Source organism: Ruditapes philippinarum, unplaced genomic scaffold (assembly GCF_026571515.1).
Source record: "Ruditapes philippinarum isolate M1 unplaced genomic scaffold, ASM2657151v2 ctg890_1_1_1_1, whole genome shotgun sequence".
NCBI classification, from domain to species: domain Eukaryota; kingdom Metazoa; phylum Mollusca; class Bivalvia; order Venerida; family Veneridae; genus Ruditapes; species Ruditapes philippinarum.
In genome coordinates this window covers 174,786-189,851 of record NW_026861270.1, presented here as the reverse complement: position 1 = coordinate 189,851, position 15,066 = coordinate 174,786, and the positions used below count along the sequence as shown (strand labels likewise).

At 32.2% G+C, this 15,066-nt stretch overlaps 1 protein-coding gene across 1 annotated transcript; it reads right to left on the bottom strand.

The window, feature by feature from the left end:
• Positions 1-428: 428 nt before the first annotated feature.
• Positions 429-13,452, bottom strand: LOC132715109 (uncharacterized). The gene is made up of 2 exons (XM_060698091.1): positions 13,052-13,452; positions 429-5,358 (listed from the first exon to the last, which is right to left on the bottom strand). The coding sequence occupies exon 2, from the start codon at positions 5,351-5,353 to the stop codon at positions 2,237-2,239; it is 3,117 nt and encodes a 1,038-aa protein (XP_060554074.1). The 5' UTR covers positions 5,354-5,358; positions 13,052-13,452; the 3' UTR covers positions 429-2,236.
• Positions 13,453-15,066: the final 1,614 nt, after the last annotated feature.

Here is a 15,066-nt window from a genome sequence, read left to right as displayed (position 1 = left end):
ACGTATAATTGTTTTAGAATTTAAAGCATAACATATCTACTTTGTGCGATGTCAAAACATTTTTTTTTACCCCCGCACAACAAAGTTGTAAGGTCAGTTTGTCCGTCCGGCCATCCGGCAGTCCGGTCGTCCAGCCGTCCGTCGGTTTTTCCTGGCATGGAGGTTTGTAATTATCGGTAGATGACCCCTATTGATTTTGAGATCACTGGGAAAAGGGACATGGCTGTGATAAAGTAACTCAGCTGTGGGCCCTGTGCCCATCATGTAAGATAATCACAGAGAACAAGTATGTGAAGTTTCAACCCAGTCTCTTCAGTAGTTTTGGAGATGCCAACTTGCATGCAAAAATAAACCAAGCGTGAGGGTGACGCCCTCGCCAGCTCTTATTCTTTTAAAAGTTAAGCTAATAAAAGACTCGGAAATTACAATACATGTATTTACATTTTAATTAGAATATAATGTTTGACATTTTATTAAAACAACTTGTTAAACATCTAAAATTAGCTAAGCAGTAAGAAAATACATTAAACACATGCATAGAGAATGATAATATCGGATCATAGAAGTCAAATCATATTCAACATATGTAGACAAATGTAAAGATGACGTGATAGGCTATTTATAAATACAGTATACATTTACAAGTTGTCAGCTGTCTGTTTAATATAAATACAACTATCTAAATAAACTTTTTAACTTTCTACAAGGTAAAAACCTATACTTAAAAATGTTTAGCGAAAAAAAGCTATCAACATCTTAGTAACATCATTTTTATTAAAAGACTTATTGTACACAAAAATTCTTCTGCTAAATAATACACCTATATCTCATAAAAATATTCTAAAAACTAAACGAATTAAAAGATGAAACAACAATTTATATGTAAAATAAGTAGGATATGAGAATGTATATGAATACAAAATTTACACTCACATTTAGTTTCATTTCAATAACTTCAACCTTAGTTCAACCTTACATATTTGTCATTGGGATACAACTGTATGTAAGTAAACATAAAATAAGTTACATGCATATAAAAACAAATATATTAACAGTATTCATATATTACTAGTACAATAGCAGGGCATAAAAACAGTACATCAAATGAATACAAAAAACACTTTCCTAATTGTTTTTATTTAAACAAAACATATTTGTCACTAGGCTATAACTTCATACTTACAAATAATTTAATGACGTCATAAGATTTCAATTTATCTTATATTTTTAACATATTTGCGTCTGAAAACTGACCGTAGTTTCATTCTTTATATGTATGCTGTGATCTTTTCTCGCTAATGAAAGAAGAAAAATTACAATTGCGCGTTTTTTTATTTCATCATTAGGACGGAAATGAACTATTCAAATGTTATATAAACATAATTAGGTTTTATTATAGACACTCCAATAACAAGTACACAAAAATAACGTTTCTGTCGTTCTGTAATACATGATGTCATGTTATTATGATAATAAATCAATAATAATACCTTAAACAAACTGAAGGATGAAATAATCATCTATATATCACAGAAATGTTTTGAAGCTTGCCTGACTGATGAATTTGTTTCTGTTACCTATTACTAGTATATTCTTCCTTAAACTAAAATGTTTCCTCAAATACCTGCCCTGCCATATTACAAATACTTTATTTACTAATCAATGTAGGTAACTATGTTACCTTTTACATCTATATCATATATTTTCATATATTTTCTCGGATTCGCCGCTTTAATGATACATTGATTACTAAAAGTAAAAACTCGACATTTGCCAACTATGTAGAGATTTAAATGTGTACAGTAATAAAATATATTGACACTAGTACTTAAATTACAATAATCTCAATGTATTGAAACAGTCATCAATCCGTAAACCCAGAGTAGGAACACTAGTGAGATATATGTTAATGTCATTGATGCATTTAGAATGAGTTATGGAATCTCGGTCCATAAAATTGCCTTGTTAAGTAATAAAATAGTGAGCAGAGATATTGAAATTGCTGCATTAAGACGATAACTAATAGTTGACAGAAAGTAGAATAAGAGAGTTCCTGTACAGTTTGCAGTTAAACAAATTACCTTGAAACTAGAAAGGCGAAAGTTCTTAAATAATGACCACACTTTAAAAAATCTTAATAGTTCTTTTTTGTTTGTTATTTGTGTACTTTACTATTTTAATACATTTCACAGATTTATTTTTGTCAACTTAGGCTACACATTATTATAATACTATTTTACACATTTTTCAGAATTTCACGCATCTCTTTTTCTTCCGGTTCCAAATCATCCAGTAAAGAAGTAGATCCATTATAAGCCCGTCCGTGTTTGACATCATTCATTCCAGGAAAATCGTCAATGTCTATTTCACTTGCAATATTTATCAATAAATCAATACTTTCATTATTTGTCTTACCGTTTCTATGGCTGCCATTGTCAATAAATGGGTTTGTTTCTGGTGTTTCAATATCAGTTGTTTCTACAGCGCTCCCATTTCCGTTTTCAGACTTACTATCAACCAAAATCTGTCTGTTTACGACATCAATGTCGTAAATTGGCCACGTCTGCTTGTGGTCATCTAACAAGCCGTGTAGACATACTTGAAAATGCATATTGTCTTTATCCACAGTCGGTACAGCATGTGATTTAAACACAATGTTTCTTAACATAAATGGCAAAAATCCCCCAGCGATTGTAGCAAACATTTTATTGGTAGCTGAAATCTCGTAAGTGTCTCCAAACGCGAGAACGACAACAAGAACAAACATAAGGAATAATAAAATCATTCCAAACTCACTTGCTGCTTTTAAGTAATTCATCAGAAGTTCTCCGGGAACACTGTAGAACGGCATCTTACAGGACTTGAAATAAAAGGTCTTTGGAATCATAGGCCGGTCATTCTTACTAAGGAACAAAACAAGTCTTGAAATTTCCCATCGTGGTAAACAGTCCGCGTTTGTTACAAGTTGTACCGGATTTTCGACTTTCTCCGCCCTCTCAGTCTTCACTCTAAATGCAATGTTCTCCTGTTTTTCGTCATCTAAATAAATTTCATTTTCAACCTTTTTCTTACCAAGTTCTAGAATTGCAGCATTCATCGTCTTGTTAAATGCAAGAAATCTTTTACTAACAGCACCAAAGCAGTCGTTTCCGTAAACCCAGAGTAGGAACACTAGTGAGATATATGTTAATGTCATTGATGCATTTAGAATGAGGCCCATTAAAGTATAAACGAATATTTCCACAATGAATGACACGAACTCTGTCATCAGAAATATTATTGAATACATGGACAGCAGGCACAATAATATAATGATCAACTGTTGGAATCTCTTCCACCCGGACCTCAAAACTGATTCGTTCTTCTCTAACGATTCAGCTGTAGCAATCTGTTCCATATCTAGCCTTTGTTCTATACTGATAATGTATTTTGAAAGTCTAGCAAATAATCTTATCTCACTACACGCGTTCTTTGGGAAAAGATACACCGCAAAATGAGCTAGAAGCCGCAATGTAACGTTTAAAGTTGGAAATATGTAGAACGATAGGATAAGAAACAAAAACGGCAGTGTAAGTGTCCATGATATAAGTCCAACACAAATTCCAATTCCACCAAACATTGTGCATGGTTTCACGGATATCCTAACTAGCCAACCAATTACGTCCATTTGTTTCATTTCACGCATGTCCCTGAAGCACTTCCGGAGAACGAATTTGAATTGTTCTTTCATCTTACGACTCATAACACCGAATATGCAGGACTCGAAGCACAAGAGAATGTATATGATGACGAACAAAACATGTAAGGGTGTAAGTAATAGAGTAAAATTTCCCGGGAAATAGAAGCGTAGTGATTTTTCGGCTGCAAATTGTTTCCGCATATGCATTTCTGCGTCTTCAAATCGAAAGTAAACATACATTCGGATAATCCAAGGTGTAGCCAGAAAAATAAGCAGAACCGCTGCCATGAAACGTTTTAAAACCGTATACCAAGATGTGGTTTTGTTATGACAATAAGAAAACGTGAAAAAGTTGGAATTACAACATTCTGCAAGAGCAGCTCTTTCGCGAATTTTACACTTGAAAAAAGATTCATGCATTGTCCGAAATAGTCCAACTGGCGCAGAATCCTCTGGCAGCAAACGCCCACTTTTAACCCGAAGATGAACTTGATTCATTTTAAGTTCATAAGGTAAATCGAGTGTCAGGTTTTGCAATGTTGTCTTAAAGTTCTTCATTTCCCTGAATTTTGACAATTTAAACTGGTTCTTTACGTTTGTGTATCTTTTAGGATCTGTTGTTACAACAGTAGTTATGGAAAGAGGTTTTTCCAATCTGTGTATATAAGGAGCTGCTATATGTTTCAGACGATAGAATGAATCGGGTATTAATCTTGGACTGAACAAAACCACGATAACTTTCAACAGTACAATGACGAAGAATAGAACATTGAGCCATGTGTCAGATTGTAGGTAACTGCAACTTATATGATTAGTTTCGCTTCTTTGACAACATAGAAATCTGAAATCCGCAACACCTTCATTATCCGTCACGTGCATGTTACAGACATGGTCCGTAGGTTTCAGTTTTACAATTTCACCGGAACTTGTATTTTGAAAGTCGTTCATAACTAGCTCCCTAAACAGCACCTCTATGTCCGTGTATGCAAGCTGGCTGAGGCAATTACTAGGATTTTCAGTAACGTTCACGTGCATTGTTTCTACACCAAGCTCTAGAGTGGTTAAAGACAGAACATCGTATTCTGGTCTTAATAGTAAAAGGCCAGTCCCATGGCGTCCGGTGGATCGAACCCAGTAGAAGGGTTTATACATATTGCTTTCGTTGTAACCATGGAAACGCCTTTCTTCGTGTTTAATATGCAAACTAAATTTGATCATTTTCGATCCACTATTTAGAGTCTCTTTTATACGTGATGTGATTTCAGGGTCCTCGGGTAAAATCTCGCAGTTTTTCAATATAGAAGCAGCAACGTATGGCACTTCAAATGGTTGCTGTCCGTCTAAAGATTCAATGGAAGCAACTACCGGAGATACATTAGTCCAGTTAGATGGCGGTGATTCCGTTATTGCCTTTGGTTTTAATATTGTTGCGGTGTGAGGCTTTGTTGTTGAGGTGGTGGTATTTACACGTGGTGATAATGGCAGGTCATTCTTAACCGTCGGAAGAATAGATTGTGCTGGAGGTTTGATAATGGTGGCAGTCCTAGGTTTCGTGGTACTAGGTTGCGTCGTGTTATTTATTCCATCTTTGGTCGGTAGAGCGACGGTCCGTGTCAGCAGGAACAAGAACAAAGCCACTGAAGCTCTCATCATGTCTGCATTCAGACAAACCATGTATCCTGAAATAAATGGAAGCATAAATAGTATATTGATTGATCAAGTTGTGTTACTTAACTTTGAAATTTTATTAACGACAATGCTATAATCAAAAGTAAAAATACCTGACTTTGAAGTCTCTATTTGCTACCTTGCGTAAGATCAATGGTTCTGCTCGAGTGCCCGCTCGTGCCTGATAAAAACATGAATGGGCACCTAAGAATTTCTTATACTAGTATAGCATTTGCAAGTCACCATATGGCCTTTGAAATTCGTCATAGGTATTTAAAATGTAAAACAAAGACACACTAAACATCACAACGATTTTAAAGTGAATTGGTCTGTAATTGAAAATCTGAAATACAATTAAATAATTTGTTGATAGTATTAGTATCAGTCATAACAACAAGACAGGAACGAATTATATATATAGATTTTGTTGACAAGAATGAGATACATGATCCGATAATACATGCATTTATATATCCAGAACATAATGTTTTTATTCATCATATAAATGTTCATACAAAATCTCTTAGATATTTATCATTATCTAAATATTTGTAATATTTCATAAGAATATACAAATGATACAGTTCTATTGTTTTTATCAATATTAGAAAAAAACTTATACAAATGAGTTCATTGTAGATCAATCCACTTTAAGATATTATGACAAACCACATATGATTACACGAGGTATGTTGAAATTCAACAATCTACGCAAATTTCCCTATCAATGTCATGAGTGTACACCACCCCGATTTCTAAATAACTACCAACATGGCATGGCGAGGAAATAAAAAATAAAGAAAAAATAAAAATAAATAAATATAGTAGATACCATTTACAACAACAAAGGCAATACTAAAAAATATCACATTTTTGTAAAGTTTAAAAATGGAGATAATCTTGGAAATACAGAAGCTAGCCTTACGAATCTTATCACAAGTGTTGATAACAAACATATTGCCGAAGTCTGAATTAAATCCTTGAGGAAATAAAGAAGTTACAAAAAAGGAAGATTGTAAGGTTAACGGAAAGTCAATTCGAGCTATGAAGCTTGTCATATTATTTATATATGTGAGTTGATATGAAACTTAAATTAAAGTTAAATATTTTTTTCAAAATGTAAAGAAGTTAGAGTCAACAATAACATTTTTTTTATAAAAAAAATCCAAGTTCAAAAGTGAAGGGCGGTGATAGCATATTTATGGTAGAGTTATGAATTTTGTCACATGTGACGTGGGTGATGATAAGGAACATAAATGCAAAGTTAAGAAATAAAGACATTAGGAAAAAAATAACTTTTTTTTTCAGGAAAAAATCTAGATTCGTGTGAAATAAGTCTGGAGATATTGGTGCTACGGTTGACAATCGTGTGGCATATGGAAACTATATTTTAAGATGATTCCTTAAGAAATAAAGAAGTAAGAGTAAAAATGTTATTTTTGAAGGAAGAAATAAGGGGAAATTATTCTGAAAATATTGCTTCAAGGGTTATGACCCTCGTCACATAAGATGTGATTGATGATAAGCAACATATATTTTTAGTTTATCCCTTAAGTGATAAAGTAGTAAGAGTAAAAATCGATATTTTTAAAAAAGAATTAAGGGGAGATAATTCTGAAAATATTGCTTTAGAGTTATGATACTTATCACATAAGATGTGTCTGTTGATAAGGAACATATATTTTAAGTTGATGAAGAAGTAAGAGTAAAGATCGATATCTTTTAAAAAGAATTAAGGGGGATAATTCTGAAAATATTGCTTTAGGGTTATGATACTTATCACATAAGATGTAACTGTTGATAAGGAACATATATTTTAAGTTGATCCCTTAAGTAATAAAGAATTAGGAATAAAGAACAATATTTTAAGAAAGAAATATGAGGAGATAATTATGAAAATATTGAGTTATGACCCTTGTCACAAAAGATATTGTTGATGATAAGGAACATATATTTGATTTGCATTTGATGATGATACCTTAAGAAATAAAAAAGTGATTGTGAAAAAATGTTTTACTGCATAAAAAGTTTGATCTGAAATTTGGACGCAGACGCGGCGACGACGCCGGGTGTGGAGGACAGCTCTCCATATACTTTGTACAGTCGAGCTTATAACAAGAGCTGTCCGTAAGACAGCGCGCTCGACTTTTTTATTGCTTGCCAATAAAAAAAGTTTTTGCAGTAAAAGGCAATACAAGAATCTCTGTATTTTTAAAGTGAACAATGGCCATGAGCATTAAGATATTTAGTGAAGAATTATTTTACTGAACTGTGTGATACCCTTGAACACTGCAGCAAAGTTTGAAATGTTTAAGTCAAAAGAGGGCTGGTAAGAAAGAAAAAAAAACTGAGTTGAGCCTTAAATAAATTTAATAGTATTATACTACTGATTTTAATTTCAAGTACAAAAACAGCCATTCTCCCATAATTGAAGCACTTTTGGTTCACAAAAAATGAAAAATCTGACTTTCATAAACAACGTTTTCTATGATTTGCTTTTAATGTTCAATACCTTGGACAGATTGTGTGGAAGTTTAACTCACACCATTCGCTCCGTTTGTATACTGAAAGCTTTTGAAGTTAGTTACTGAATTACATTGTTACGGAACATATATATACCATAGGAATTACTTTGGAGGTATTGTTTTACTAAGATTTTAAATTAAACAATCCAAAAGAATATGCATTGTAAAGTTGAAGACCAATGGTTACCTTTAGCAAAAATATGTTATGCCATATCTTATTCTGAAACTTGCATACTTCGTATTTGAAAAGCTTGTATAAGCAAATATTTTCGTAACTTAAGATTGACATCGTTTCGATACAATGCACAAACAAATACTGTCATAAAAGTTATCTAATTATATCTAAAAAAGAAGCAGAAAACAAATCAAGCATAACTTTTAATCTGTGTAACGTTACCAAAAAACTTCGCCTCACAAATGATCATCAAACAGACCTTGTGATCTGTTACGGAACATAGGTGAAAAATTATAAAACATAAGATTTATAACTCAATATTTTCACTCTTTAACATTACTTAAACAATTTAAATGTGGTATCTTCACAAACAACATCAATCATAAAACACTGTATCAATTAAAAATAACATCAACAGTTTAATTAAGTGAGTGGTGAAGGAAAAGATATTTGTTACTGAACATATGTTATGGAAAATAAAATATCATGTTTTTCACTGAAAATGAACAAGAATTCTTTTTTTTCACTTTTATTTGCTTTATTTCTGCCTAATTTACACAAAATTTGTTGTAATGTTATAACGTTTCATGTAGTTTCCTCTACATTTTCTTCACCAGTGCTTTTTCTTTTTTGAATTGGAACATAATTTTTTCTGCTTTCTTTCTCTTTTAAATGATTTGTTGTTTTCCCCTCTCTGCTTAGTCTCCTGTATTTCTGTTGTTAAAAGCACCATTCTAAAATAGAAAATCGTTGCTTATTATAAATTTATTAACCTTGATACATGAACATCATTAAAATAATTACTTTTGTCATGATTATTATTAATATAACAATTACATAATAATCATCATTTTTATCATTATTACATTAATATCATTATTAATATTACTTTTTTCATGATAATTGTAATTCTAAAACTTTTAGATAATGTAAGTGACATAATGATACAATTTTGGTATTTTATAAATAGTAAAAAAACATAAAAAATCATATTCAAACATAGCATTTATGAATGCTATGTTCCGTAACAAATTTGATATGTTCCGTAACGGAAAACTGCAACCTTACAACACAATACAAATCATGTTAGACTTCCAGTTAATATTGGACACCATTTTCATATATCTTTATAATGAAAAAACACACTGGAACAGTTTTTATAAACAAACTGAATATATGTATTATGGTGCTAAAAACAGATGATAGAAGACTATGCTTCCGTAACAAATTGCCTTTGACTATTTGATAATCTGTGCACTTCTTTTTCATCGAAATATGTGTTCCATGTTTGAAACCAATCATTCATTTCAAATTGTTAAATAAATATGGATAAAGTACATATATGACATCAGATTATGATCTCAAAATAATCAACTATGTTCCGTAACAAATGTTTCAAACAGGTAAAAAAATTATAAATAGCATCAACTTGCTACTTTTGACTCTGTGGTTTGCTGAAAATAAAGCTTGCAATCGATTTGTATCAGTAAAATTTCTCGTGTAAGTAACATAATTGTGAAAACATCGTTATCAAATCAAAAACAGTGGTTGCATAAATAAAGTACAGTGATTGCCAATTACCTCCAGTTGCCTCATTGTATCATAAAAGTCAATTAAGATGTTGCATCCATACCTGTTAGTGACGTATCATTGGGAGCGGTGATAGGCAAAAAAGTCACACCGTCAATTGAACCGTATACTGTACCGATATTCCGATGATCGTTTTGTTACGGAAAATAGTCGTTATGGAAACATAGTGAAATTCGACTTCTACGGGTCAGAATTATCATATTTTTGTGCAAACGACATCTCATTTTGGTGTTTTTCATTTAAAGAAATACAAAACAATATTTTAAAATTTTTATTTGATTGGTATAATGTATATTTAAAAGTATACGCCCGTTACGGAGGCATAGCATTTTAAACGCGACATTTGAATTATTTACAATAAAACGGTTTGTGTTAAAATGTATCATCGCAGGAGTCTAATTTATCAATTTTATTCCAAATATAGTCTTTTGATATTGTTTTGAGTACAAATTTAAAAGAATATAACGCATCTCAAGATCGTTACATTCCAGTTTAAAATCGTTACGGTACCATAGTTGCATTTCGGCGACGGCAGCATTTAAAGAAAATCATGGAAAATAAGGGTCTCTGTCTCGAACTTCTTATGTAATTCTTAATCTATTATCAATACTGTATTGATTTTAGGCAAAAACTTGTTGGAAAACATAGAAATGGATTGTTTTTTTCACCAATCTAAAACTTTAATTGGTCAAGCGACAGCGCTTTTTGCAGTTACTATAGCTTTTAAGTTTAACACAAATGAAAAACGAGGAGCATCCACGCTACAAAATTTAAGTTAAGCTGCTGAGAACATCCCAGTGTACTTATTTAAATGTTTGTCACAAAGGATTAAGCTCGTCTGTACATTTTACTACGATTTTAAAAGTGGAGACAGGAATTATTAAAAAGTGCTTCAATTATAGGAGAATGGCTGAAAAGAGAAAAATAACTAGTTGTTTGATACCCTTGAATATTACAGCAATGTTTATATGACATAATTTATGGTAAAGTGAACAAGTGGATAGGAATGAATTTTTTTAGATTTTTTAAGTTTTTTAGTGCTTGCCTATAATACAAAACATTGACAGTTAAGGGCCATAATTCAAATAAAATCTTTGACAGAATTACCTTCTCCTGGACATGTTTGGGAATCATGATTGTAAACAAGTATTCCAACTTTCAAATTAATATCTCAAACAGTTCAGTCAAAAAGTGGACTGGTACTAAAAACTTAACCAAGATTCTAAGTCGATAAAAGGCCTTAATTTTTAAAACAAATCCTTGACAGAGTTACCTTCTCTTGCGTACAGATGGGGGTAATGATGTGAAATAGCATTAAAAGTTTCAAAGCAATATCTCAAAGGGTTAAGGCAATAAGTGGATTTTACCCATATTCAATGTATTTTCTAAGTCAAAAAGGGGCATAATTCTGTCAAAAACCTTGACAGAGTTATGTCCTCTTGTCTGTTGATGAAGGTCGTGATGGTCAACAAGTATGGTCAGTTTCAAAGCAATACCTCCAATGGTTTTGAAATAAAGTGAGGTGGTACAAAAAACTTAACCAAGCTCAATACACTTTCTAAGTCAAAAAAGGGCCATAATTCTGTCAAAAACCTTGACAGAGTTATGTACTCTTGTCTGTAGATGGAGGTTATGATGGTGAACAAGTATGGTAAGTTTCAAAGCCATACTTGTAATACTTCTGAAATAAAGTGGGGTGGTACGAAAAACTTAACCAAGGTGTGACGCCAACGCCGACGCCGACGCCGACGCCGACGCCGACGCCGACGCCGGGGCGAGTAGGATAGCTCCCCTTTTCATAGAAAAGTCGAGCTAAAAACGGTTTGTTGTTTTACAAGCACTGTGGTTAAATACACATGCACATGTCTAGGATTTTGTGATTTTATGACTTTCCATAAAGTACATGGTTAATGATTTTTCAATCCATAAATTAACAGACATTTCACGTAAAATTTGCTTATTTTAATACTCAGTCTGCAGCATAAGAGGTGTTTTATTGATTGTTTACAATAAATAAGGTAATAAAATAAGTTTCATCCTTTTATGGTGACTTTGACATTTTAGTAAACAGTGAAAATTACAAATTATATACAGTTACTATCTGGCGTAACCCCCGAGTATTTATCAGATTGCCGAGTATTTTGATGTTCTTTCTATATTGTATAAGTCAAACATAAAAAACACGTTCCCTGTTGTCACAATATGAAGCCCTAGAACAAAAGTTACCGATGAACGAGCATTTGAATATGATATTTCTATCGCTTTCCATTTCTCTGTCGTCACAATAAGTAAACCATAACAAAAATGAGCCAATCTATGGGCATGCTCTGGAGTGCAGGTATCTAATATCTGTTTTTGCATACGATTTAACTCTGACACATTTTCAACAGAAAGGTCCCCAAACTATCATACAATTAATGTAATACTGCACGTTTGATTGCTAAACGTGATGTTTATACTGTTTTCTATAAACAAGGAAGTTTGCAGTATAAAACATCTTTATAAATATTCCTAACAGGTTATATGACCCTACATAAACGGTTATTTGCAATATAACCCTCGCCTTTATTTTCAACCAACCATTTATATAGGAACATATATCCTGTCAAAAATTTAAACTAATAATATTATCAGTAACCTTAGTCATTTTAAGCCGCGGTTTGAATTTAATACAACGTCTACTTAAATTTTGTACTTTATTAATTGAAAGATTAACAAATGTATACATACATGTACACCTTATACTAATACTACATACCCAAAATAAAATATGGAACCCATAATGTACTACTGAGATATTATATAAGGAATTCAAGTGTAAATATTGGGGAAAAAACTGACGAAATAAAAGTTTGGAGATATTTACAATCTGATTGTTATCGGTGTCATTCATATTAATATCGTTAATAACGTTAATGTTTTAAATAAAATATTGAAACAACCTGATTTATAGTTATCATTTTTTCGGAGTTTCAAATTAACATCATTTGTTATATTATGTAAAGAAAATAACATGTGTCTCTTCTAAGACTGTCAAAAGTTGACGCTACAAACAGGGTGAGCCGTGTCACAACAAAACCAACATAATGCGTTTGCGACCAGCATGGATCCAGACCAGCCTGCGCATCCGCGCAGTCTAATCAGGATCCATGCTGTTCGCTTACAAACTCTATAACAAGTAGAGAAACTGATAGCGAACAGCATGGATCCTGATCAGACTGCGCGGATGCGCAGGCTGGTCTGGATCCATGCTGGTCGCAAAGCCATGTTGTTTTTGTCGTGACGCTACAAACAGGGTATTTTTGTAAACAAACCTTGTACCTTTAATATGAATAAAATATTATTGAAAAAATTACCACCCGATTAATTTACCAGTCTTTACATCTTGCTACCAAAATAAGTAAGTTAGCCTACCTTGTAAAAAGTCCTTTTATGCAATATCCTTGTTTTTTAACTCTCAGTCTTTAACCTTCTGTTGATCAGAAAGCACGTTTGGTAAAGTTGATGAATTATAAACGAAAATATATATACATGTCATATAAGTTGTTCATTTAAAAACGAAACCTATATAATGGCGTACATAATTTTACTCTTCATTTCACACAATAGGTTTTTACTCAATCGTGACGCGAGATGTTTTCTCAACTTTGACAGTGCGATAAAAATAACCGAGTACAATTATCATATTAAGTTCTCACGGTCGAGTAACTCTGAAAAAAATGCGAAAAAAAAACTATACAGGGTTTAAAGCGACTTGCCCACAGCATAAATTAAAAAAAGAAAGAATACTTATTTAATTTTGTTTGAAGTAAATAATGCTGTAGGCAAATAACTATCATTTTTTAGCATATCACTTGTTACAATATCTCATTAGCTTTTCATCCCGAAACACTTCTCTGTCATGATTCAGTCAATTCTCATTTTTGATAAAAAACGTTTTATATTATGATAATAACTAAGATAAATAATATATTATCCTGGGGGCATAAATTTAATACTTAAATATGATAATTATATTACTTAATGTCCTGATCACCCAGTAACGACAGACAGACAGACAGACAGACAGACAGACAGATACCATTATTCACTCAAGCACATGTGTAACGTAAACGCGAGAATTAAGTTGTAATTGATTAATATTTTATCTCACATAAGTCATTTTCAAGGGTAGATAACTTTAAACTATATTAAACAAGGGTAGATAACTTAAAACTATATTAAACAATGGTAGATAACTTAAAACTATATTAAACAAAAGCTAATTTGATTTTAGATTAATGTTTGTAAGTTTGTACCCTATCATGGTGCAAACTTTGCTGAAATTCTATGCTACAGATTTTTCACTATAGTTGCTTGTGCGAAATGATAGAATTTTTGTTCGAGTAATGTCCCTTTTTTGAAGAAATATGCAGTATGTTAAATCTACTCAATGAAGCAAATCAAAATAAATTTAGAATAATTGTTTTAAACTTTGCATTTTAACCAAAAATGAAGCAACAGAAAATATATGAAATAAAAGCAAGTGTGTTTGATTTTGAGATATATTGTTAAAAGAGCAAAAACTCACTTCCAGAGGCATATACATGTAACTAAAAAAAGAAGGGAAATAATTTTTTTCAGAAATTTGTTTAAATCATGATTTTTCATACAAAGTTTAAGTAAATTCTTAGCGTGTGTAAATTTTGCTTCTTTACTATGGTAAAAATACTAAAATTTACTATCAAAGGCTTTTTACCTTTATTTTACCTTTTAGTGATCCAATCTCCTACGCAGTGACTTCCCCTTATCAGTACAGTCTACAAAGGGAGGTAATCACTGTAAGGAGTTCGTCTTACAGTCGTGAGATATAATGTAAACCATTCAGTAACCGGAAGTTGGAGCAGAGTCCCATACAGCGAAAAATATGTACATTATGTAATTCGAATATCGTTGATGAATACCATTACATACTTGAATGTTCTGTGTTAAATGGCTTGACTAGAAAATGTGTTAGGAGTATTTATCCGCAACATTCAGAGGAACAGAAGAATTATAAATAACAGTACTAAAAATCATATTGAATATAGAAAATATTGTATATTTGTTAAGGGGATTGTAAAAAAAACATTATCTAGCGTTATTGGAAACACAGATATATGTTTAGCTCCCTGTTAGAAAACACACACACACACACGCGCACGCACGCACACACGCACGCACGCACGCACACACACAAACACTTCTTAATGCCATTTTTACTTGTGACTGATATAAAAATGTTGTGTCCTCGGACTGGGAAACGTTCTTATTTGCATTGTATATTTGCATGTCTAACTGTGAAGTTGTATTAGTTTTTGCCGCCTTATGTCATGTTTAACATGAAATGAGTGGAAAATAAAGAAATTGAAATTGAAACTTGAATTGAAATTACATGGAAAGTACTTCAC

What these genes read in the sequence shown, in the direction of transcription:
- LOC132715109 (XM_060698091.1), bottom strand. Translation starts at nt 5,353, where the DNA reads ATGGTTTGTCTGAATGCAGACATGATGAGAGCTTCAGTGGCTTTGTTC.